This window comes from Dermacentor variabilis, chromosome 2 (genome assembly GCF_050947875.1).
Source record: "Dermacentor variabilis isolate Ectoservices chromosome 2, ASM5094787v1, whole genome shotgun sequence".
Lineage (NCBI taxonomy): Eukaryota > Metazoa > Arthropoda > Arachnida > Ixodida > Ixodidae > Dermacentor > Dermacentor variabilis.
Window position 1 is genome coordinate 206355382 of NC_134569.1, and position 27562 is coordinate 206382943.

The 27562-nt window shown below is 44.2% G+C and overlaps 1 protein-coding gene across 3 annotated transcripts in view; it reads left to right on the forward strand.

Annotated features, from left to right (window-relative positions):
• LOC142573059 (shootin-1-like) overlaps window positions 1-21978 on the forward strand; it is an 87665-nt gene extending 65687 nt beyond the window's left edge. The window contains exons 15-17 of one of the 3 annotated variants that reach the window (XM_075682567.1): window positions 6405-6452; window positions 6969-7116; window positions 8741-9463. In XM_075682567.1, the coding sequence (XP_075538682.1) occupies window positions 6405-6452; window positions 6969-7116; window positions 8741-8802 (258 nt within the window). In that variant the 3' untranslated portion in view covers window positions 8803-9463. Of the gene's footprint in view, window positions 1-6404; window positions 6453-6968; window positions 7117-8740; window positions 9464-21072 lie in introns of those variants that run through there. The other 2 variants (XM_075682569.1, XM_075682568.1) reach the window with 2 other exon arrangements.
• Window positions 21979-27562: the final 5584 nt, after the last annotated feature.

The window sequence follows — 27562 nt, forward strand, 5'->3', positions numbered from 1 at the left end:
CAACGCTGTTTTTTTTTTTTTTTTTGTCTCACTCTGTCTTAGCTGCGACATGCTTCCTTTCCAGCAACGAGGGTGCTTCTTTCATCAGTGTGCTTTCTCCAGGATTGCTTTGTCCTCTGTCATATCTCTTTCCTCTTGCTCTCTGTTTCATTTGTTGATCTCTTTGCTTTGTCTGGTTGAGTTCCAATAAATGAAAGCACTCCTCTCTTGAGTGTGGCCAAATGATTGCTTTGAGACAGCTGCTCGTTCGGGACCATCAACTGTTGCTAGGAGTGACAACTCTTTCGACTCCAAATGTGAGCCAAGCTTGGACTCAGAAAATTACAGCTTGTCGTCCGAGAAAGAGACAACTTTGACCGCGCCAAATTTTGACCCTGACATGGTGGCACCACCGTGGAAGTGTGTGCTACAAAACAAAAATAGGTGGGAGATAATGAATAGGAATGTGGGGGCCATACCAAGAGTGCCTTTGCCATTATCAGTATTATTTTGTCCCTTCTGCATAACCAAAAATAAGTTGTGTTTGTTTTACAACATCCAAGAAAAAAAGAAATGGTTGTGAATCACCTACAAAAAGAACCTGAGATTGAAAGGGTTCACTTGCCAAACTGTGAAATAGTGTTCGAAGTGACAGATTTCGTAGCTTTGAAAGGCCTGGGCTATACTCTCAAGTACAGCTTGGTCAAGTTTGTGTAAGCATTCTCTTTCTAAACAGATTAGATGCTGTCGCCTTTTTTCTGGTGAAAGGCTGACTGTTAAAGGACGGTGCTTGTGGGTCATGTTTTTCATGTCTGTCCTAACGTTCCTGTGTTCTGATTTTCTGTAATGTCATACCGACAAACCCTAATAGCTGCAGTACAGAAGTTGTCCTTTAAGGCATGCTGTGTCTGTTGAGTCGTATATTCCCGATAAATTACAAGCTAATTAAAAGAAAATGAGACATCCACCCAAATGTAGCTAAGTGCTACAGAGGAAACCCATACGGGTTCCTCGAAAGAAAAGCTTCGCAGTTGAAGAAAAATTCGTCCTGGTCCGGGACTCGAACCCGGGACCACCGCCTTTCTGGGGCAGAAAGCAAGAGTTTGACTTTTTTTTCAACTGCAAAGCTTTTCTTTCGAGGAACCCGTATGGGTTTCCTTTGTAGCACCAGAGTCCTTCCATGTTTTTTCTGGTCACGAAACTGCCGCCTCAGTTTCATATAGTGCCAGCGCCCGCCGCTAGAGGCGCAACCGTGCATGAGAGGGCATGCGAACGCCGCTGCCACTGTGGTTGTGTGTGGGGCAGCCCCGGTATTCAAGCTTTCTCAACTTCCTCAACCATCGCTTTAGTTTCACGTAACTATTTTTAACATTGAATATAATTAAATTACTGCATGAGCGTGTCTTCTGCGATGATATGAGCGCACGGGACGAAAAAAAAAAAGCCGCTCATAACATGGAGCTTGCGGTGGTCTCAGACCGAAAAAAAAAGAAAGATCTGGAATTTTAAGAGCCAGAACCGCGATACGATTATGAGGCACGCCATAGTGGGGGACTCGGGATTAGTTTTGATCACCTGGGATCCTTTAAAATGCGCCTAAATTTAAATAAACGGGTGTTTTGCATTTCGCCCCCGTCGAAGTGCGTCCGCTGTACACGGCCGGGCGGTCTCGGTCCAGATTTCTTCATCATCGCTGTTCGCCTCAACGCTTCGGTGGGCTCCGCTTTTTAATATTTGCCTTAAGAGGAAGCTTTAGCTCGGACCCAACTCCGACGCGGCCTATTCAAATACATGTGAAACGCAAAAACGTTTTTATGAGATAACCCCTGGACCGATTTTGATGAAATTTGTCGCATTTGAAAGAGAAAGTTAAATTCTAGTGACTGTTGGAAGCGGAATTTCGATTTAGGGTTTGAATTTTCTTAAAACGATTTTCAAATATTTGACCGTTTGAAAAAAATAGAAGCACGAAGTTTATAAATTCATAGCTCTGCATCAAGAACCGATATCGCGGTTCTGTAAACGGCATCCATTAGATCATTCAAAGCGGACAAATTCAATATGTCATTTTACATCTTACGTGAATTTGTTACGTTGGTTACAACGGTTTTGCAAAAGTTGTATTTCTCTATTATTAAATTTTTTTATATTCATGTGTAACATATCAATTTTGTCCGCTTTAGATGTACTATTAGATGCAATTCACAGAATTGTATTATCATTTTTAGTGGTTAAGTTACAGAGTTGTAAACTTGATAGTTTCGTTCTTTGAAAATTTTTGATTTTTGCCAATTTTTAATAAAAAATTGACAATCTAACTCAAAAATTCGAAACCAACAGTCACTAGATTTTAAGTTTGTCTTTTAAATGCAACAAACCTCGTCAAATTTCGTGCAGTGGTTGCCGAGAAAAACGAATTCTCCTTTTGCATGTATTTAGATAGGAGCACCCGAGCTAAAGCTTCCTCTTAAATTAAACACCGCGCATTCGCAACAAAACGCCAGTGGTCCCACTTATCACCAGATGAGTAAGCGCCAATTCTCCGTTGCGCATAGCGCCAGATTGTTCGCCGAGCACAGCTGTTCAGTTTCTGCTAAACTGTGGCAGAGAAGGACTCTGTGGGCAGTATCTTATAACGAGATCAAAAGAATGAAATTGCTATTGCAAAGGGCTGCTACCGTAGAATACTTCATGACAAAGAAAAGCGAACTGAGCTGCTCCATGCGCTTAAGATTTCTTGCAAAGCGATGCCATTTCTGAATAAGATAATGCAAGACGAACTTCGCTACTAAATGTCTTCGGTGCGGCTTTTAACAACGAATTAAGGCGAACCTGAAGTGTTAGGTTCAGTTGAAACTAGCTGTAATTAGGCAATTGCCTTAGCAAGCAGTCGTTTAGAAGCGTCAGTAAGCCCAGCACTTATTCACGCTGCTCGTGGTTTCGACGCAGAAACGACGAGACTAGGTATTTTGGTTCTTAATTCGCAACTATTTACAATGTGTTAAAATGTTGCAATCACCGGTCCTGATATTCTTATCATGGTCGAAAAATGAAAAAAAAAAAAACTTTATAATTCGATTAAGAAAAGAAATAAAACGTGTTGGTGCAAAAACAAAATACAAGCACGATCATTTATTTATCATGTAAAACAAGCGGAGCGAAATACAGATAGTACAGAGGCGTCCGGTCATAAATAGTCCACCATTCACAATGCAAGAAGTTTGTTAAAAGCATCTTTGAAACGGCGTTAGTCTTCAGCGTCGGCTTCTCACGCTCCAGGGACACGTCGTCACCGTTGATGTTGAAATTGTACGCAGTGACGATGTCCGAGGCGTCACAGTGTTTCGCGCACACACGCGTATACTTCGATTCGAAATTAAAACCGCCACTTTCCTGCCGCGGTATGGCCCGCTTCCATTTCTCGCGCTGCTCCTTGTTATTAGGTAAACAGAACAACGACACCTTTTCGGTCGTGCCCTTGTAGCCGGAACGGCACCCAGGTACGCAACACGTGTTCGGCATCATTGTCCCACCCCGCCACTTCGACCAAACAGCCCAGCACTCGAAAAATAGCGCAGCACATGCACATAACGCACCCGATCACTCAGCTTGCCTCGCACTGTGCGGGCGTTTCGGTACGCGAACGATGCCCTCTGTGGCACAGTGGCGCCGCGTCGCGGCACCTTTGGGCAGCATATGAACCTCTCCCATAGCGTGACGGCGGAGTTTCGTGACTAGAAAAACATGGAAGGACTCTGGTAGCACTTAGCTACGTTTGGGTGGATGTCTCATTTTCTCTTTATTAATTACTTCTCTCCACCTTGCAGGTTTCCTCAGAACTATTACTCAAACTTATAAACTGTACAGTCCAGGCATGTTTATTTAATTTTCTGCACATAGCAGTGCCTAAACTTTAATAGACAGGGAGGGAGCGGTATAGACAATTTTTTTCATTTCATTTATTGAAGCCTTAAAGGCCTGGAGGCATTACATAAGGCGGGGGCAAACAAAGTGTGAGGAACTCTTCATCACGCTAAGGAGGGAAAAGAGGAAGAAAAGATAGATGAAGAATAGAAAAGGAAACAACGCTCAGGAGGGAACCAAGCAAGCGGTACTATCATCAAGATCACTGTAAAGAAACCATAAAATACAACAAAATACATACTATATAAATACTACTAAATACATACTATGCATGAGAACGAATCGCTATCCATTAATTACTTAAAAGGGGTCAAGTAGCAAATGCATTTTTAACAAACCATTCTAGGTGCAGTGGATTGTTAGCTTCTCACGGAAAGTTGTGTGGTCGGCGGAAGACACAATACAGTCGGGCAGAGTGTTCCACAGCGCTATTGCATTTGGAAAAAAAGAATCCTTCATAGAAGACGTACGGCACTGAATGTGCGCGATTGGACAGCTGTGGTTGAGGCGGGGGTTGTAGTCGAGGGTGTCTGGCTATTGGGTGATAGTAGAAAGAGTGAAGTATGCAGAGACGTGAGATGATACGACGTGATTGGAGACTGGGAAGATCGAGTGTGCGTTTTAGTTCAGTTATGCTGGTTTTACTTGAGTAGTTTGACATGATAAAGCGTGCAGCACGATTGTGAATGGCTTCTAATTCGTAGGTGAGATATGCTTGTGAGGGGCGCCAGATAGATGATGTGTACTCCAGTTTCGGCCGAATGTATGTCTGATATGCAAGTTTTTTTATAGCGGGCGATGCAGATTTCAGATTGCGATGCGAGAAACCAAGTGTGTGCGAGGCGTTTGCGCATATTGTTTCAATGTGAGTAACCCATGATAATGACGATGTCAAGCGAACACCTAGATACTTATAGCAGTCTGTTCATGGTATTGTAGTTGAGCTTATGTGGTACGTGTAATTTGTAATGCTGCGCTTACGTGAAAAGGACATACATTGGCACTTATTAAGGTTGAGAGGCATGAACCATTTTTCACACCATGAAACGATAGTGTCTGTCTTTTTGTAGGTCAATGGAGTCACCAGGGTTATGGATGGCGTTGTAGATGACATCAGCAAAAAGTCGAAGTTCAGTTTTTGTGTTACATGGGAGGTCATTGATATAGATTAAATATAACAGCGGGGATAAACCTGCTCCCTGGGGGACACCGGATGTAACATCAGAAAGGTGCGAGTTGTGAGAGTTAGCGGATGTGTATTGTATGTGTCCTTTTGAGAAATTTCCTCATTTCAATCCCCACTTAATTTTCTGTTGTCCGTGACTGTGCTTCCCTTCCCTTGGCACCCATTCTATAACTTTGATGAACCCTTCGTTATCTGCCCAGCTTCATTTTTAGAGCGCAGTTCTTAGGCGGCCATTCCTGGGTTGAGTGTCGGTGTCCCTCGGCGTAACCGCACGAACACGTTCGTGCCACTGCTCATGCATTCGTCATCTTCCACAGCGGTCTCCAATGCCGCTCATCGTGCCAGCGTTCGCATACTGCCCCTCTCTCTGCAAAGGCACTGAAAGCACTGGCCCACTGCCAGTTGGTGTGGTGATTTTGGTCTCAAATCCTTTGCCTCAGTATATCGCGAAATGAAAATACGTATACAGCTGCATTCAAATTTCGCATTAGAGAGTATCGTAATTGTTGGACATTTTTTTCCCCTCTTTATGTAAACTAGAATATCAGCTACCACCGTTTGCTCTCTTTTGAGTGCACCTGTATACGTATTTTCATTTCGCGATATACTGAGGCAAAGGATCTGAGACCAAAATCACCACACCAACTGGCAGTGGGCCAGTGCTTTCAGCGCCTTTGCAGAGGGAGGGGCAGTATGCGAACGCTGGCACGATGAGCGGCATTGGAGACTGCTGTGGAAGAAGAAGACGAATGCATCAGCAATGGCACGAGCGTGTTCGTGCGGTTACACCGAGGGACACCGACACTCAACCCAGGAATGGCCGCCTAAGAACTGCACTCTAAAAATGAAGCTGGGCAGATAACGAGGGGTTCATCAAAGTTATAGAATGGGTGCCAAGGGAAGGGAAGCGCAGTCAAGGACAACAGAAAATTAGGTGGGGATTGAAATGAGGAAATTTGCAGGCATAATCGGCTAGCATGAGACAGGGTAATTGGAGATAACTGGGAGAGACCTTCATCCTGCAGGAGACAAAGAGAAAGGCTGCTGCTGATGATGATGGCATAACAATGTGCCCCTATTGAACACAAAGTTTGCATGAGACAAGCAGACTTTCAATGCCCCTTCGCAATAACCTGAATGGGAGTTGCTCGTAATCGCCGATTCATCAGGGTTTATAAAAATACTTAGCACGAACATTCCAGGAACTATTAAAATGTGTCACGATTCATTGCAAAAAGGATGACCGAGGAAAGCTTCAAGCTTCTTATCATTAACTTGAAAAGGGTATTCCTAATGTATCAATGGACCTTTTCAGAAACGTGCAGCCCCGCACTCTCCTGTGGAAGCCTGTTTTGGCGAGAGGGTGCGTCAGTGCACGTTTTCACAGCTTGCATCTCTGCGACGTCTTGGTGTTGGGCTTTTGTTGTCTTTCTTTTAGTTTTATAATATGCTGTGCATTTTGCAGCATGGCAACTGCATGCCACTGTCATATATTCGGCAGTGAAGCGTGGATGCACAATAACAATACTAGCGTGCAGGACAGGGCTGTGAATGATGCTCTAGTGCGAAGGCTACCTGTTGGCAGGCTGCCTGCTGCAGTTGCCGACTAGAGGCTGTGGTGAGGGCATTGCAGCTAAGATAAATACAGAGCTGCAGGAACACAGGAAAGCACAGCACTAGTAGATGACAGTGCAACCTCCACACCCTCCATCTATGCACCCAGTGGCCGCCTACCAATAAGGAGTCTTTTAAACTGTCAGGGAAGGTTCGATCAATTTTATTGCACAAAGCTAACTTTGAAACTTTCCAAGGTGCACTGAAGCATGAGACTAAGCGGTGTGGAAGATCTGTACTTGAGTCGCGCATACCCGCCATGCAGGGTGAGATTAAGGGTCGGAAGAACTCTCGAGGGGTGCGCCTGTGCGACTCGCTGGACTCTCTGGCTAGCAGCTCTTCCAGTAGCCGGGAAGAGCAGAGCGAGCTGGAGCGCCTCTTCCAGTCCAAGAATCTTCGTCACAGAGCTGAGGGTGAGTGCCGCAATTCTCCCTACTATATTTTTTTCCCTGGATAGCTTAGGATAATAGAGAACACATAAAAGTGCCATTTCTAAAGGATAATTCATAATGTTCATATTAGAAATCCCCTCGCTTCTCAATGTGAAATGATCCATCAGAGCCTTTTTCAAGAATATAATACTGTTTTCCTTTACCTGCGCAATCAAGCAGTTTTTAGAACCATATATTTCATGTCATTTCAACCATGTTTGTAATGTTTGCATTTCGATGCGCACAACCAATTAAGTCCTGCAATTGTACATAGTGCACGCATTTAAACATTAAAATTGCCTTTTCCAACTGACAGCAACAATCCAAGATCATAGATCAAAACAAATTTCAGGTCACATTAGTTCATATTTTGTAAAATTTTGTGTTGCACAAGTAGTTTTGTTCGCTGCATGTACTCCTGACAAACACTGGATTATTAGGGACAGTGTGATGCTCTCTTCTTAACATTCTTTTTGTACATGATAACTCCCCTCTGTAACATGTGTTTGCCCTGCGGGTGTCACAAACAAAGCAAAATAAAGCAGCGGCGTTCTGTGGGAAGGCAAAATTAAACTAGGCTTGGAAGCTAACATAGACATTGAACCTGCCTATGTTCACTGTCTGCGTTCACTATTTTTCCCTGGTCCAGGAAACCAGGGCTGGTATAATGTAAGTGTTCCTTTCACTTGGTTCTTTTCGTTTCTTATCGTCTACTGCTCATGGCTGGCCGATCCTGGTGATAACGAAGGTGGACTTCTGCTCTAGCCCCTGGTAAAGCACAAAGAGGAGTAGCATTCGAATAAAATTGCCACATCGACAAGCTTTTGTAGTTTAGAAGGTGCTGAGATATGTAGCCAGCATATGTTCCAGATGCATATATAATGGCTGTCCATTGTGTCCAGAAAGTCTCCAGTCCAACATGTGCTACAGCGCCAGTTGGTTTATGATTTATGGTAAAGAACAGCTCAAAAAAGATTTTCAGATGTTCATCGACCAAACTTGAATATTTGTGTTAGCACCTGACCTGTCCTTCTCATCCGTGTCGTTTTTGCACTATTCTTACCTTCACAAAGCCCAACATATAAATTTTGATACGCCAGGTTTGGTACCTCAAAAACCTGATTTTAAGCACAGGAAATCAATACAATGCCCACTGTAGCATTTTTGCTATGCTGGAGCGAGTTTTCACATGTGGATAGGACAGAAAATCTATTACTAAAATGTTATACGCTATACTAATTAATTTTTTACTCATATGTCTTTTTTTCTGTACGAATGTACTATTCATGGCTAAAAATAAAAGTGAAGCAACTTGTTGAATTAGTTGTTCATTCTTTTTCTTGATGTCAAATGGTGTTAGGTGTTTGTGGAGTTTAGCTTAACGCCTTAAGTCATTAGGGCACATGAGGTGTTTCTGATGGTTTTGCAATATTTGACTGCTGAAAACGGTGGCTCATTGCCGAAGGTTACGGCCTAACTTCAAATGCATTCCACTTGTATTGACATTTGCATGATGTTATAGCACGATACAGTGCACTGCCCACCGTGTCGCTTCATTGCATGGTTCGTGTGATTCCTGCCCATCATTGTTTCATCGTTCTTTCAGCCGATTCTGAGAGCCTGCGTTCAGTCAAGAGCCTGGATGTGGATGCCCCAGATAACAGCTGACCAACGTTGCTTCCTCCTGGACAACACTCGGTGGCGTGCCACAAGGACCACACGGCCACAGCGTGCCTCTTACAGTATTCTGTGCAATATTAGTGTTGCTGGTCTCCTCTTTCTGTTGTGAGGGAACAATGCTTTTACCTTCCAGAAAAGCAAGACTTTGACATGCATATACTCAAAGTTGTGTTGCCATTTCTATTTATCTTTTAACCTGGGGCGCAGAAATAACCACTGTTATTGTCACAGCCCAAGTTCAGTTGCTGCAACTTGCAACTACAGTGATATGGACAATGCATTGCTATGCTTCCTGCCAACAGCCATGAACTAACTCAAGGGGAGAAAAAAGAAAGCTGTGAGATGCTACTTTTAACACCAATACATTCTCAAGGTGGCATCTTGGAAGCCTCCTTAGGATGATCACCGCACTTGGGAAAGACATTTGCTGTACGTGTATGTATGCTGCGCTTGGAGACTTACTGTGGCACTTGCATTCGTTTGGGTGCAGCACATCGCTGGTATGTCAACAGTGATTGCCGTTGTCATTGTCCTCCAATATGCTCCTCAGATGTCATCGCCAATGTGCTCAGTATTATGCGTGCTGTCTTGTCTTACTGCTGTGTTGATGCTGAGAGTATTCACGAAAAGAGTGCTCGAGGAAGGGGACTTGCTCTCAAGTGTTCCTTAACGTGACACATCACCTTGACATAAGACAGCACGCCACACTTGAAGGGCCCCTCACCAGGCCCCGTAGCTAATTTTGGTTATACACTGAAAGTTGTTACATGTCCTCTAGGGAGCGTTCTGCGGAAAAAAATTTCGAATCGGCTCATTAATAGCCAAGATAGAAATATTTCAGTGCCGCGAACCCATGATTTCAGCAGGCGGGCTCCACTACATAGCGAGACACTCTCTTCACTCGTCCCGTCTAGCCTCTGCAAGCGAAATCCCTCCCCTGCGTTTTCCCATACCGGACCTCGAGGATCGTGTGACGCATACGTCACGGGTCCCGCCTTCATTTTATTTCTCCTCGCCTTCTTTTTTTGCAGTGCTGCACACAAGCTGTTGTGATTGTCTGGTTTCGCGCAGCACATGATTTTGCGCGCTGTGCATAAGGACACATGACTAGTGGTATAATTCAGTGCTACATGACTACTGAAGTAGAACAAGTAGATCGCAGAGCATGATCACATGCTGGAACTTGGTAGAAAATGGCATAGTTTTGGTACCTGCACACGTGACTGCACGACCGTGGGAACAAACAGATGAAGCGGAAGTACATCTCTCTTACTTCGGTGCAAAGTAAAACGAAGAACACGCAGACATTCCATTTGTGTGTTTTATTATTTCTCTAAATTTCAATTTGTCAATTCAAGCAACAGATCACTCAAATAACAGATGTTGCTTTGAATAATTATCGAAGTCATGCATCACTACGAGCAACGTCACACTGCGGACACGATGACATCACCATCTGGCTTGGAGCGCGGTCGCCGTGAGAGAAAAGGAAAACGATGTTCGGATTGAAATCAGACCTTTCCAAAGCGTGTAGCAATGTAATTCTTTGCAAACACGATTTTTACGAGCTGAAGTAGAAGAAGAAAAAGAAATGAGAGAAGAAGGAAGAGGAAGAAGGCTGACATGGCCTGGAAGGAGCGAGGGGGGAAATGGCAGAACACCGCTAGAGGAGAAGAAGGAAGAAGTCAGCTAGAACACTGAGCGAAGAAGGTGCTGAACCAAGGACGTTGAGATTGAAAAGTTGTTCAGGAGGAGGACACCGGTGGCTCTGCACCAATCTGGTTTGATCTTCCACGCCCGTGGTTGTGCACTGTGGTTGCCAGCAAAGGCTTGGTCCGAGGACAATGGCCCCGTCCTATGCTATGGGGACAACCTCGCCCTCACCGACAACAATGCTCGACAAGCCAGGCCTATTCTACGGAGACAACCCTCGGCAGAGATACCAGTAGTCTACCGAGCGTTGCGAAAGAACTACACCAACTCAGACATGTAAGTGCCACACCGCTCGTAACTTATTAGGATGTTGTGAGAACATCTGAAACAATTTAAGAACTCGGGAAAGATATTAGTGGGAAGGAGAGAGGTCAAACTCGGTGTAACCATTGTTGCGGATGTATGTAGATTTGATGGGGACTTATCGGTGTGATACATTACAAATGTGTTCGGTGTGTCGGTCCGGATTCACGTCACGTGCGCTGGTAACCATGACAATTGTTTGCGCACATCATATGCTCTGTGCTTGTAAGCTTAAAATGGTCAGACCTGGTGAGGGGCCCATTAAAGTGAAGTGACCACTGTGAATCACTAATGCCTCTCATTGGCAAGTGAGTTGTGATTTTTCATTATTAGACACTTTCAGGAATTTCAGTATTTACTTGATTCTATTGTACCCTCGATTATGATGCATGCTGGCTTTTCACATCCTAATGTGAGAAAGTGCACTGCCCTCAAATGTGACGTACCCAGATTTTCGCACCGCACGAAGTTTTTAAGTGCAACACTGTCTATCATGCACTAACCTTATTTGCTTCGTAAAAGAGAGAGTAACGTCCTTACATTTAAAAAGAAAATTCATTGCACCCGAGCTACAGCGAACCAGGCATCACTCACTCTTGCTGTCGGAAGCCTTCTTATCACTATCATCAGGGCAGCCCAGGGCATACCACCTTCTGTACTAACAGTGGCATTTGAGATAGTACCTCATTTCTTCAATGCTTTGCACCATTACAGCCTAACAAACAAAGGGGGCTCTAAGCTACTGCAGGTCCCATAAATGCAGCAACGTGGAGAGTGGATTGGACAATGGAAATTGTTAACACCAATGATCACAGATTGTTACTATTGTAGTTTCAGTTCTGTATTCAACTCTAACATCTATGTCACTTTTTAGTACTTCATCTTCCTGGAAAAAACGTGCATGTTAGAATTGATTCAATTTGGTGATCAAAGGCACAGGGTTTCATCCTAGGAATATTACAGGAAAATCTGGTGCCAGTGTGGTAGTACCACTGCCAGAGTGGCACCCAAGCAAGCATGAAAATGATAGGCAATGATTGATGTGGACTTCAAAACAACTTTCTTGAAGCTTTCTTGTCACTGCAAATTCTTTGTACAGCAGCCATTAATCTAATTTAATCCCTAATTTTTATCATTCACGCGTTTTCAATGCATTATAAACAATAAAGATGGTTTAGAACGTAAAACACGTAATTTCCCATGGGGCATGATTCGGCCAGGATATCACTTAATTTTGGAGGCACGCATACTTGGGGTGGTTAACATTTATTTATGCACTGTGAATTAGGTGACAGAATGAATTCCTAGTTGCGAATGTACAACACTTAACTGCTTTGAAGGAGTGCTGTAAGGCTAACACTCAGTAGGTCGAACTGCAATGAATGATAACACAAACTGTGGTGTGTTTTTTTTTAAGATGAATCTATCCAATACAATTCAAATTTTTTAATATTACCCCTGGCTCCTGCAGTCGTTTAAGAGTTGTAGCGCTGTATTCACCTCTGTTAATGTGATGTGAAACTCGGTGTGCAAAGGAGTACAAGGGTGTTTCCAAAGCAGCTCCTTGCTGCTGGAATTGCCCAGGAATGTTACGAAAACTGAAACATACCATGGGAAGCACTGCCTTCTCTCTAGGGAGTATGTGGCTGGGCATTAAGTGCAGGAACATTGAAGAGTGTAGCGCTTGAGTAGCCACAGCTGTATGGCATAAACAAGCCTGAGGCTAAGTTCTGTTGCGGAAAGGGCATCAGTTGGGAGCTGTTTTGACGTGCATGTCCTCTGTGATACTTCACCGTGGAATGATCAGCAATGTTCAAACACGGGCTGTCACTGGAGCCAGCGTTTTTGAAGGCTTGTCTTGGCTTTGTTGGGTCTTGTCTTGTCTTCGACAAGTCCCCTTGTGGAAGCGTTGGCTCCAACCATAGAGTTTCCCACAAAAATTACTAGAAGGAACTCTGGCGCTAGTGTCTGTGGGAGCTGCAATGGGAGCGGTTGTCCCAGCATGGGAATTATGGGAAGTACATGGATTTGCCTAAACTTCGTCCTTTTGGCTTCAAACGGCTTTGTGACTTTCTAAACTCGTCATTTTCAACAGTGTATTGCGTAATAAGTAATTAGATAACCATCATTGAAGTTGCCAGACAGCAGGATTCGAACACAGGGACTCTAGCACAGAAGCCCGATATTGAAACCATTAAGCCACGGACGCATGTATCGACAAGCCAATAAAACGTCCTAATGAATTTATCGCGGGCATGCCAGTGCCTTGAGACGCTTGGCACATTTCGATTTGGCCACCTGGACAAGCTCAATCGTTGCAATTAATAGCAATTGTATGCGTTCCCGGCACCTTCTGCACTTCGAAGAATATAGATTGCGCTGAAATATACGACAATAAGATTTATATAGCGTAACATACAAAGCCTTAAGAACGTCTGAATCCACAAGCACGAAGATCAGACAAATCCATGTACTTCCCATCATTCCCATGGTAGGACAACGACTGCAGCACCAGAGTTCCCTCTAGTAATTTTTGTAGGAAACTCTATGGCTCCAACGACTGCCCTTGTTCGACCACTGTTCACTTCAAGTCTACATCTTGCTGTGATCCTCTGTCTTGCTTGGCTTTCAATGTGGAATGTTGGCCATAGCTTTGTCTCACATTGCTCACTTGACTTTGCAGATTGTGTTCTACAGTTGCACACAAGATTTCTCGTATCGCATAACTTGCAACCACTTTCCCTAGAAGCTCACCTTATGTTCATGGGTCTACCCACTTCTGTGCCTTATAAGCAAATGAGCTATACCCACATATATTCAAATAATTGCCATCGCAAGCCTTTCGCTATCATCTTTTCTTTTTCTATTCCCACATAACTCCTTTAGCAAACATATTATTTTCCAGCTTCTGCTGTTTCAATCTCCTGATTGATTCAGTTTCCCACTCTTCACCTGGCTAGCTCAACTGTTGGTTGAGCTAGCCAGGTGAAGCTAGCTGTTGGTTGGTTGCTTTTGCACCAACAGCAGAAAGCTGTTGGTGCAGTGACTCTTGCAGTCTCATGACGGCCTTAGGTTACAGTGTTGATAGGGAGTTATAGTTCAAGTGACCAGTTTGTTTTTGATTGAGCAGCCTGGCTTCTTACCTAGTGTCCTTGTTACAATATTGGTGGATGGCAAAAACTGTTCCTACCAATGTAGTGTGTCCATGCTAGAACTGCTCATTGCATGATGGTAGACAATGTCACAGCATCTGGCTTTCTCTCACTTTTGTGTTCCTTTTGTGTTCTCTTCCTACACCTAACATATCAAATCATTCCGTTGTAGTGGGGCCAGTCACTACCTGGTGGGACTCGGTGATAGAAGCATAATCATCACTGTGTGGAGGCCCCCTTTGTTGCTTTTGTCTCAGCTTCCTTCAGAATGCTACTATTGCTCAGTGTTTAATGTGACATACATAACTGACTTCACTGCCTACTCAGAACCCTATGTTCAAAAGCTGTCTTTGTTTTTTGAAGGAAGGTGGCTTGGACACAGTCTGTTACTTTAATGGCATGTGCGGGCTATTTTTAATTTTATTATTGTTTTTTGATAAGAAGAGTCCCCGAAACAAAGAGATGTGAATATGAAGTGTTTGTATTCTCTGCACAAACATTGCCGAAGAAAGGGTGTTTTAGTCCAGAAACACTAGCTGTCAACATTTCAGCCTTCTAGAGATATGTTGCAATCTGTAAGACTTTACGATCGATCTGATCTATTACGCATCCAAAAATACCTAGTTAGGGCAAATGTGTGTGTAGTGACTGCTTTGACATTGTGTACAGCACATTATTTTAGGGTTTATGCTTGAATGTGTATTAAACGATTCATAGAGATGTGCAATTAGGACTTTAAAAGATTAAGACTTTAAATAACGTTATCTGAAACTTTAAATGCAGATCGAATACCTTTGTTTTAAATTGGAGTACTATTCAGTTCAAGAACTTCATAGTGAATAACTCCAAATGTTGAATTTTCGCCAACATACTAGGTTACTATGACTAATTGTAGGCTACCTGCCAAGAATAACAGCCCTGCATGTAGTCCACTAGCCACTTCAGGTGCTGCTGTAAGCCAGCTAGCGACTATGATGACTCTTCACTTCTTGTATCCTCACAGGCTGCCTAGCCAAATTAAGAGAAAAGGTCAGGGTTTCTTTTGCCACCTTTCCACTCCTGTGTTTCTCCTTAAAAGTTGAAAAATATTTGGCATGCAGAATTTAAGGCCCAGATCTTTTAAGCATTTATGTTCAGCTTGTCCCATTTCCTAATCAAATACCCCTATAAATATGCTGCCTGCATTGATGTGGTCACGTACAGTCTTTGTCAAAAGAAATGAAGCCACTGTGAGTGTCATTGTTGCTGAGTCGTAGCTGCATCATGCTGTGCCCATGAAACAGCTAGTGATGGGAAGCTCTGGAGGGTGAGCTTGAAGATTCACCTGTCTTTCCCAAACTTTAAAGCAGCGTGTATGCAATGGGAGCTCTATTAACTATTTCACAGTTTACTGTGGTGATGTCCATAGTGGCTTCATTGCTTTTGACAAAGGCTGTGCATTATTTTATACTTCAACATGTATGAACAAAGCCAACCAAATGGTGTGCAATATACTGCCTAGTTGTTGCTTCAGGTTATATATTTAAATTTGCTCAAGAACAGCTTCCAAATGGCTGAACTGTAAATGCATTGTAAGGCAAGATTTTGCAACTGCATACTTTCTTTTTAGATGTTCTCTACGGTGCAGATTTACGTAGGTAATGCAGTGTCGTCATTCTTTTTTTTCTCACAGCATTTGTTTTTTGCAATTTTTAAGGAATGTGTATGCATTGCCTTTAATGTACACACTCTGCCAATATGAAAGGGAACACTTCATCTGCATTGAAACAATGATTCTTGAAACTGTGAAAGTCAGAACCTCACTCACTACTGTATTTGGCATGCTGTTCACCTGTTGAAAAATCTCACTCAATGCAACTTTTGCTAATCATGAGCACACACAACGAAAATTACTGGCTTTGAATGAAAATTGGGTGCTCCCATTCATATTGGCACACTGTGTACTGGTTGCAGTGGGTTCTTTTAAAACATCTTCATTTTCCTTGTGATTGGAATTTAAATTGTGATATGCAGTATGAACCATGGGCACACACAAAATAAGCGAATCTCATTAACAAGATGCATCATGCAGGGCATCTTAATTTTGTTTACGAGCTTGCAGCCTTGATATTTTTGGGTGTACTTAAACCTGTCTCGTAGGGCTATCTCAAATGTATGAAGATTTCATTAAAACAATGACATAAAATAAAAGAACCATACTGGAGAACACGTGTATCAGTGTCCCATTCATTTAGAGCACGGGTCTTAAAGACATGTAAAGGGTCAGAGGCCTTTGTCAGGCATTTTAAGCCTTTAGCCTCTGCCGCTCTAGCAGGCTCTGTATTAGGTCCGTTGAAGAATAATTCATTCATTCATTCATTCATTCATTCATTCATTCATTCATGTCAGTTACCCGGCCTAATACAGTGGCCCAGGTTTATATTGCAACAAAATTAAAAGAATATTTTGCATGTATCATTGTTTTGCATTTACTAGAATTTCACGAGCATGAATTTCTCCGCACATATCGATCAGTAAAAAGTAGTGCAGAGGCCATCGACAATGATTATCAATGTAAGCAATAAGCTGAATGCTTCAAGAAAGCTATTTGCTTTATCAAAAGAATGGTGTACTTGATGGTGCATATTTGTTGCAGTAAGGATATTTAGGTAGCGTTTGTTGTTTCATTGAGTAATTCCATAGATAAAAAAAGCCGATAACCAGCACATCTGTAATGGTAGCATAGGTATGCAGCACATGCATCTCAAAAGGCTCTAATAGTTGGCGTTCAGCAAAAAACGTGTCCTGCAACTTGCTTGCTTGAGTACATACGTCATTTGCATTGGTGCATTTGTATTGGCAGTGAAAGTCCTATTTCCGACCACAAAAATGGCTTTAGGAGCCAAAGAAAGCTATTCGCGTAGATGCTTGGCATTGTTGCCTGCCTAGTACATTGCAACTTTCAATCACTAACAAGCAGCAAAGTCAGTTTGTTAGTCTAAAATATGCAAGACAATGTGAAGAAATAAGACAGGAAAAAGCATCCTACGAGTTTTGAGCGATTTCTCCCAAAATAAACATGATGACAATACTGGCGACAGACGCCATGTCGTGTAGAGAAAGTAATGCTTTAGATCTGCTGAAAAATGCAATATAGTTGTATGCAGTGTATTTCACCATGCCTATTTGAGTGCATTTGTAATAAAAACAGAGGGATGGCAAGGTGTAGCCCGAGGGGTGTGCGATGGCACGAGCAACACGTTGCTGGCCTCTTTTGAGGCCTCATATCTCTAGACACGATGCAATTATCTCATACACATTCATCATTTGCTGCATCACTTTTGTCATATGGTTTCCACAAAACTGCAATAGCTCAGTAGAAACATAACAGAAGAAGAAGAAAAAAAACTCGTGGATAAAAGTTCTACATTGTGCGCTTTAATCAGCACATTTATGTCATCTTGAGCAGATGAAAACAAGCTGAAAGTTATATATCTTTGCAAGTGATGGCTGCGCCAGGCATGTTAGCACCAAACATACTGGCTAAGTTATATTTGTACTGGTGATATAGATTATAGAAATTTTGTCAAAATCACCAATATGTCAAATATGCTGGACATTTTCTAAGGTTCTGCAAGTTGGCTGCCCCACATAATGCTGTGCAGCCCAACAAAACCCCTAGTTCACGACTACAGTGGAGTTGTCGAGGGGAAAGCATGCTGTCACTACCATGTTCTGCTTCTAGCCCACAAAATGCGTGCTGTCGCAGCTCCTATCTGGCAAGATTTGGCACCTGTCCTCCGAAATGAGACTGAAATTATCGTATCTTATTGAGGGGCCTTCACCCCAAGCATTCATTAAGGAATTCAATGACTTTTCGAAGCTCACCGCATTGAAATTGGGAAGCATCCAGATACTCCGTTTTTCACTTTTGGTCGCAGAGCTTCTACTTGCAGACAACTTTTGATTATAAGTGAAAAAGTAAGTCTTTGTGTGAGCATTCGATCTGGGGCCACAGAGCTCCAGTGGCAACTTGCAGAACACTGGGAAAAGTCCAGCTTGACTACGCGTGGACGCAGAAATCGGGAAGCTTTAGAAATAGCGTCCCCAACCTTCTTTGCTTGCCCAAAATCCAAACTCCTTCGTACACATTTTCTGTTCTTGTATGCCTGGCCTTGATAACGCCCTAACTTCTTAGCCTCTCGTTTCTAAAACTCCATATTATGTACACGACCAACTACATTGTGCAATTAATTCATAGCCAAGTTTTTTACTAACCTCATTAATTATTACTTCAGAGCAAATGTTTCAGTTGCACCAGTGAACCAAACAATGCTCAAGACACAACCGTTTTAGACGATGTAAGACAGTTGTCGAGAATACAGAGGGAAATACAGTGCAAAAGCACTTTATAGAAAAACAGAGCTTTGTGCATGTGCGGAAGAGAATGGAGAGGTTTCAGGAGAGAGAGAAGGTGGGAAAGAAGATTTTAAATATCAGTAGGCTTCAATGATACCTCCAGCTGTGAAATTATTTACTGCTACTGCAGCCGGCACACTCGCAGCGAACACCAGTGCACACCTTATCATCCCCTTTTGCTGCAGTATTGCCTCGTGTGGCCTTGGAAACACATAAACAGACCCTCAAATCTGTAGTTTGCATGGTGCACAAAACCCCACATAAATTGCCAAGTGCCAAAGTTGCATGACAGTGCAGTGGTTAGCACACCCAGATCCTGACTTTGCACTACCTCAGGGCCATGAGTTTGATCCCTAGTGGTGACGATGAAGCAAAAACTAATTCTGTTCTTCGCCATACTGTGCTGATGAAGCTGAGGGTGAAGGGATGGTCTGACCATGCTCACGATGACAGTGTTGTGAAAAACATGGATGGACGGACGTTGCAAACCAAATTGTTAGTGTTTTGACTACTGCCACCTTATAAAATAAAAGAATTAACAGTAATGTGAGCACGGTATTTACAGGAAAAAACATTTCCTAGAGCGTGTAAAGTAAGCCATCGTTCTGAAGATAAGCAGAGGGAGAGTTCAAAGCCTGATGCTGCCTAGGACAGGATTTGTAAAGCAGTTCTCGGCTTTAGCGCTGTCTGCTGATTGAGTTGCATTCATTTTACCTTCCAAGGTAGTACACTTTAAGACAACGCTGCATTTCTGTTGTGGTCGAATGGTGTACAAGCATTATATATTACACCTGAGTCACATAGGTACATTTTAAAAGCCTTCAAAACTACCAAACTCTTTTGAACTTGAAGGAGTTCTAGGTTGCTGCCACACAGCAGTTTTCCACAGCATTCGAGTTTCATTTGTTTCATCTTGCGCTGCTACGAGAGGACACGCGGTGACCACTGGAAGGCCTTCGAGATTTAGAAATAGTTCCATGAAACGCCGTCAGTTCAATTGGCTTTTGATTCGAAGACTGTCGAATCTGCCTGTGTAGCAGCACCCAATTTACCATCGAGTCGAAAGATAATCAGTTCGAAGGCCTTTGAAGTGCCAGTGTGACACCGATGTTAGACCGCAACATTACTGCAACATTGACACAAAATACATTTTATGTGATCTTCCAATGTTAATACGGTATCTGTAAAAGGTTTAAAATGTTTATATATTATGTTCGAATTAACTGGAGGCAGTGCAGCTCAAAGGCTGGCATATCCTGATAGCGCTATCATGTTACAGTCGCCTATAGTCGGGTACAACTTTAGAAGGGAGCAGCATTTGTCCCTCAAAGGGGGATGCATACGTGCTCCCACTAATGGGCACACGCTCTAGACTGACGTCATGAGCTGGACAGCCGGTGATCTCGCCGACGTAGAACATGGCAACCCGCACTTCGGACTGGGCGGAGTCGCATCAGCGGAACTATTTCTTAGTCGTGGAGGCAATTGGCTGCCGTGCTTCGGTCAGCTTGGCGGGGCCTCTCCTGTCTTCTTAAGTTGTACCCAACTGTAGGTGTGCATAGTATGTGGAGACAGCTTATTTGCCTTAATCGTTCTCCGGGTTTGGTGGCAATGTCTCACAGAGTAGACTTAGTGGCACGGAAAATCAAGAAAGCACGAACTGCTGTGACGTCAGCTTGGTGTGAGTTTGGAGAGGAAGCATTTGTGCAGTCTTGCTGATCCAAAGGACATCTTACTGATGTCTTGTTTAGCAGGTTATGGGTATGCATGAATATGAAGCAGTGACAATCATGACAATCATTCACTTTGTCAAATTTTGTCATTTTCGTGCATTGCTTGTTCCCTGAGCAAAAGTACAGACCATGGAATTCCATGACATTTTCATAGGATCAACGATATTTTTCTTCACCTATGAATGCAATGTAACTTGAAATTGAGGACCGCACTTGTAACTTGGCATTGCAAACTTCCAATGCACTCATCAATTTCAGTTTGTGTATTGGAATTACCAATAAATCCTTTGTTTTTCTTTTGAGCCTCGTTATACAGCTCACATGGAGAAGTTTTACATAGGTTCCAGTAATGAACAATCCATTAGATACAAGGTAATTTGATAAATATATTGAGGCTGCTGATGCTCTTCTATGAGGCTGCAATTTAGAAGGCAGACGCGGAAACGTTTGTTGATTAAAGTCATTTCCTACGGCAAGAGGAACGAGATGAACAATGCCTGCAACATAGTTGCCACTTATATATGAGAATAATTTTGAATGTTACAACACGATTTGATTGACAACGTAAATAAATACATTAAAATATCACGTTAAACAAACTTTGTTTTAGTGTTACACAGAGAACATTCATTGGCAGTACGTCTTGAATCTCAGGATCGGCTTGTGTTACAAACCGCGTTGTGCCACGAGGCCACACATTGTGCACTTTCAGGATAAGTCAATTGGTCCACCACCACGGATAAAATTCTCCTGGATCGCAGCCAAGTTTACATGCGGTGGAAAACTGATAGTTTAGTACTTTTTAAAATGCTACATTTTCGTTTAGTTGATCACTAAATGTGCTGAAAATGTGACAGCTCTGATTTCTTGTTTTCGTTAAGCCACCGCCATGGCACCGTTAGCACCGTCGCGTCGCCCGGCCCAATTTTCTGTGCTGATTGATTGATTTCTGATCGAAGGTATATGTACGCATGGTGGCGAAGCTCCCATGGAAGCCCATGCACCCCGCAATGGCACAAGCCACTGTTGCAGACTGCCGTTGCCTCGTAGTGTTTGCACCGGAGGTGACGGAGGCTTGTGGGGACCCGGCAGCGCCATCCAGATTTCACGGGGCCAACTCCTTGGAAAAAAAAAATCTACTGCGCCTGCACACAACAGACACAAATGAAGCGTAAGTAAGTGGGAACATTTGCCACAACATTGAAAACATCGCATCACAATGCACTCATCTGCATTTACCCTCATTCACCGGTGAGCCTGGAGAGTGTTGCATGAATTCACAGCAATGGGTTCACTCAGATCTTATAACTAGTATCACCTGCATGTGTCCTTAGTGCCAACACACATCTGTTCTTCTAGTGTTAAGATAAAATTGCTATTACATTGAAATAATTCACAAGAACCACACTTTAATCTTCACTAACTCAGCATGTGTGCCACCTTAGTTTTCCTCTGGTACTGAAGACATTACTAAAACCACGGAGAAAGGAAAAAGGTAGGAGGGAGCAACGTGGGATGCGATTGAAGCCAAGCGTGTCGGTCCAACACATGATAGTCGCGTCAGAATGCGCAGTAAACTTTAGGGCTCCCGCTCTGCATGCAGCGCTGCGGCCATTGGCCAGTGAAGCTGTGCTATCACCTGATCTGATAAACCAATGTGACGTATAGCCTTGAACTGGGTCCTGCCAAGCCTGAGCACAACGCCGTTGTGCATATTGACGTTGCGGCTACGACAGGGCCCCTGAACAAGCGAGCATCTATTAAAAACCATCGGGCACCAAATGGCTGGACAAATCTTGATTCTTGCTCTGTGATCTTGACACAAGAGGTCATGTGTTGAGCCGAAACTGAGCAGAGGGACTGACGTCATGGAGCATTCACATGTTAAGGCTGGCTGCGTGGTGTAATGCTCTCCTAACTTTTTCTTCCTCCTTGACTAAAACATATTTAGTGAAAATGTAGTTTTGACAACACTACTAGAGTGTAGCGCACTCTAACATTACAGTGTTAAACATTAAGGAAAGAAAAGGATGGGAGCGTACATCACGCAACACGATTGAAGCCAAGTGTCGTCCCAACACTTGATCAGAGATACAGGCAGAGCAGCTGATGATCAGCAGCTGCCGGCCGAGCACGCATCGATAAAAACTGCCCATAGAGAGAAAGAGAGTGAGATAGAAGAAAGGGTAAAGGTAGGAAGGTTAACCAGATGGAAATACCTGGTTTGCTACCCTACGCTGGGGAGAGAGGGGAGGGGAGATAAAGTGATAGCAAAGTAGAGATAAAGAAAGAAAGCATATACATACAATCACAGTCGGTCACTATCACCGCACAGCACAGTAGCACTTGCAGCACTATAAACATTTGGGGAGGTATTCTGTAAGAGTCCACCTAGTGGACTGTCCATTTCGGCCGCTGATGATTGGACGTAGCTGTACGAGTGAGGAGGAGACGAGCGGCCCCAGCCAATCAGCAGCGGCCAAAATTGACAGTCCACTAAGTGGACTCCTACTCTGACTCCTACAGAATACCTCTCCAGCACGGACGTATTGGGGAAAGCGTGGTGGAAGTCACGTATTTTTCGCAAAGGACCACTGGGACTGGTACCCCAAACGTCAACGTTGCCATAGCAACACGTAACGTGAAGCAACACCAATATATGCAATGGTGATCAAGTGATCAGTAAAGCAACATATATGTGCAAAAGACGCACACATACATATGTGCGTGTGTTTTTCACATATACTTCGAAACTCAATATTGCTCGTGACTCAATGTTATTGAACAATAAGTTAACAACATTTAGTCAACGACTTTGGATGAAAAAACACTGTGCAAATCAATAACATCGAACTGAATCGGCCGGACTTCTCCTGAAGCGAACTCAAATGCTCACGAATTCAAAAGCAGCAGAAAGAACTTGCATGCACGGATTGAAGATGCCACATACGCAGAAGTATTGTTGGAAACTACTCAACAATGACTCAATACTATTCAACAATATATCAAGAGAATTTAGTCAACGACTTTATTGTTGGAAACTACTCAACATTGGCTCAATAATACTGAATACTATTCAACAATATATCAACAGAATTTAGTCAATGACTTTATTGTTGGAAAATACTCAACAATGGCTCAATAATACTCAATAATATTCAACAATATATCAAGAGAATTTAGTCAACGACTTTACTGTTGGAAACTACTCAACAATGGCTCAATAATACTCAATACTATTCAACAATATACCAACAGAATTTAGTCAACGACTTTTTCGTTGTGAACTGCCCAACAACTTTACTGTTGAATTATTGCTCTGTGGTTTCAATAATTGCTGAGGTATTGTTGAAAGGCTATTGAGCCAACAATTCGTCAACAATATGCCAACAACATTTCAACAGTCATTTTCATAAGGGTGGTCATTGTTCAGTCACTTCCCCCCATGTGGTGTCAAGAGACGGATGACGTCAGGTCCCACGAATCCAAAGGTGTGTTGCCCTTTCCCTCCGGAGGGGGCTTTGTCGGAAACGCACGCACATCACTGGGCACAAACAGGGGAAGGGAGAGCGTACTCTGACTGCGCTTGTGCACTGACTCCGTCCTCGACGTGGACGTGCCAATTTGTGCGGCTGACAAGTGAAGGACCGTATCCTTGCTAATTGCCCAAACCTCACCTGACCGAGGTACTCCCATGCTGGCCATAAATCATCCGTTTTGGGAACCATTTTGACGAGGCCGTCGGCCCGTTCCCCATATCGCGCTAGGCGTGACCGGAGGTTGCCGCGGAGTGAACGGCCGATCACAACAGCCCGTCCACCGCCAGGAAGAGGCTCGCAAGAGGGCAGCTCATCGGTGTCCCTTGAAGAGGCCTTGGCTGCTCAGCAGGCTCAGCTCCGGCTCAATGTCCCGGGCTAGTCGGGAGGATCACGTCCAGGGGCAATGGCCATCTTGGAGGGAAGGGTGGCTGCTGGTCGTAGGCTGGGAACGGGCATTTAACGATCAGATCTGCACAGCGCCCGAGCAGCAACAAGGCAAGCACACAAACCCCGTCCGAGATGTGCCAGGTAATCACACCCTCTCCCATAACTAATTTCGAGGTTGGAACCCGCGAGCAACAGAAAGGCAGCCATAGAGGAGCGTCGCGCAAACGACCCTAAACAAGGTTGGAATTGTAGCGTGACTAACGTTTTGATCAATTTGTTTTCGATCGTTTCTCACAGAAGGCGCAACTCACACAGCTCTGAGGCAAGCGACAAACAAAAAGAGATCGTTTAGAACACAACAAAAAACAAAAAAACTTTTCATGCTCCCTATCGAGGCATAAACACTTATCAAAAGACATAGCTCATGAAAATGAGAAAAAGAAAACAAGAGGAATAAATAAATAGTCTGAATCAAGTCAACCCTGCCAATAACTGAAACGCCTCAGCTGGAGACAACCGCGTTTTGGTTAATTCATTGCCCCGCTGTGCAGCGAAACTCGGAAAATATGCTCAACTGAGTCACCCTGTCGCAGTAGGCGACGATCTAGGAGACATACGCAGGGCACAAAAAAAAAAAAGCAACGGACGGCGGGAGTGATCGACTGCTACAACTTCTTCATGGACTTTTCCTGTACTACTTTGAATTTTCTTGTAAATATGTAAATACAAACTTGTGAAACGTCCTGCATATTGGGCCCAGCCCCACGTTCCATTACTCCTCCACGAGTAAACTAGATTCCACGCCTTCGGACCCCAGTCACAACACCATGCACCCGAGCCTACCAGCAAAGCACAGCGCATACGAACCTACCGGCAGTATGCAAACATCGCAGATCGGTTTGAAGATGAGGTCCCGCGCTGGCGCGCACTTTGATTCCGTCCCAGAGCGCTTTCAAGATACGGCGCACGCACGACCGCGCCGTAAGCAGCAGCCGCCGGAGAAGAACACCCCTCCCCCCCTCCCCCCCATCGCCTCACCCCCGTGCCTCGCGCGCTACAGAAAAGAGTGCGCTTCCGCCCACCTTCCTCGCTCGCGCACGCGAGATTGAGCCGCCTTCTGCGGTTCAGCCTCGCACGTTTTCACTCGCACATACAGCATACGGCGCGGCGACGATTTTATGGCCCTTGTACTTTATACGGAACCTCACGGCGATGGCGACGACAGAAGTGCGCCTGGAGTGTCCATATAATTGCTACCACAATAATAAGTGGATCGTCGTGGCAACCGACTACGTTACCCGCTACGCTGAAACGAAAGCCCTGCCTAAAGTTAGTGCGGCCGAAGTTGCGAAATTGTTAGTCGAGAACATCCTGCTGGATATGGTGCCCCACAAGTCCCCATCAACGACAGAGGAACGGTGTTTACAGCAGAGCTAACCCAAGCCATTCTGCAATACAGCCAGACAAGCCACAGGAGGACAACTGCCTACCACCCGGAGACGAACGCTGCTGAACAAGGCCTTCGCCGCCATGGTAGCAATGTACGTCGACGTCGAACACAAGGTGTGGGATGCCTTGCTGCCGTACGTAACCTTCGCTTACATCACGGCAATGCAGAAAACAACCCATTGGACTACAGATCTCCAGTGAACGTTCAAAGGACGTCCTACAACGGATATTTTGACCTCCGTCGGATATCCACAGAAGTCCCAATGATGTAATACGGGTATCCGCGGGATCGTCCGACGCAAAAAAAGTACATCCAAGAAACGTCCATCGTACATCAAAATCGGATATTCGGACGTCCACAGGACGTTTGAAGATAACCCATTGGACCAACAACGTCCTACAGATGTACAGCTGAGATCCGAAATGGGACAGTCGAACGTCCCTAGGACACAACAAGCCTGTGATCATTCTTGGATGTCCATAGAACCGTCCCATGCACGCAGATTGACGTTCGTAGAAACGTCCTACGAACGTCATAATTGGATATTCGGACGTCCAAGAAATATTTAAATATGGCTTATTATTGCATAATCCCAAGTGCGTCCTACGGACATTTTTGTCAAGATGTAGGACGCTTTTGGGACATTTTGTATTACCAATCGCCCAAAGGACGTTTGTGGGAAATTCGGTTGTGGATTTAGGATATCCACAGGACGTCCATATTGATCATAAATTAATAGGGACGTTCCTTTAGTGTGCCCTAACAGTGCGGTAGGCCTGCTGTATTTTATATAGCATTAACAAAGTAGTTTGGCCTGGTTTTGTGTTGCGTGTAGGGCAATGGTGAAAATGAATTGCATGGCTCTTGAAGATCCACCCCAGCGGTCCAATAAGGCGACCAAAAATTTCTCAAGCAAAAGTTGAAGTACCAGGAGACAGGCCATGAATATAGCCCACCGCATCTCAAAGCATGCTAAAGAAGACTGAATTGTAGCTAAGCATTGTGCGCATAATTCCCTGCTACGCTAAGCTGATACATGCATGATAAAAATGAATTAAATCAAAACATATAGACATGCAAGCTATTGACACGTGTACTTATCTTTATCGGGCAACCACGTTTCGCCGCCTAACAAATGTAATCGCACAGCGTGGGACGCGCCTGCATGTATCCGAAGTTTCTGGAAAGTTATCGATGCTTCTATCCGCTGTCTGTTGTCGCCGAGCATTATGTTATCTGATTTCATCACCTGACGCGAATGGTGTAGAACTTTGTGGAAGGCACGCGTGTCCGAACGATTAGTCTGGAACATTCGACGACTGCTGTATAAAAGCCGACGCGCTTGGCCCGCTGATCAGCTTTCCGACGATCGCCGACCGTGTTCGCCGCTATCGTTGTGCTATAAGTCTAGCCTGTTTTGTGGGCACAGGTTCGCCCAATAAAAGCTAGTTTGTATTCCACCGTATTGCTCCTTCCTTCACCGTCACTACCACGTGACATCTGGTGGAGATGCTTGTGCGTTCATGTACCGAACGCCCCCACAAAGCCGCGATCAAAGCCCGAAGCCCGAGGATAGAACCAACATCGACCAAGACCAGCGTGCTAGCCGCAGACTGCAAGGACTGCCCCCAGAGCACGGACTTCTACCTGAGACGACAAAGAAGATAGTGGTCAAGACAACCCCAATGGCTACCCAAACTTCCCCGTTATGCTACAACCTCGGTACCCACCAACCTTCCATGGAGCAGCGACTGAAGACCCGGAATCATGGCTGGAGACCTACGAACGAATCGCGACATTCAAGAACTGGGACTCCGACGAAAAGCTGCGGCACGTCTACTCCGCCTTAGAAGACGCCGCCAGAACTTGGTTTGAGAACAGGGAATCGAACTTGACAACGTGGGACCTGTTCCGTAGCGGCTTCCTGCGCACCTTTACAAGCGTCGTGCGCAAGGAAAGGGCTGAAGATATATATGCTGGACGCCCGAGTGCAGCTACCAAACGAAAGCGTTGCCATCTTTACGGAAGAAATGAGCCGTTTGTTCCGCCACGCCGACCCGGATATGGCCGAGG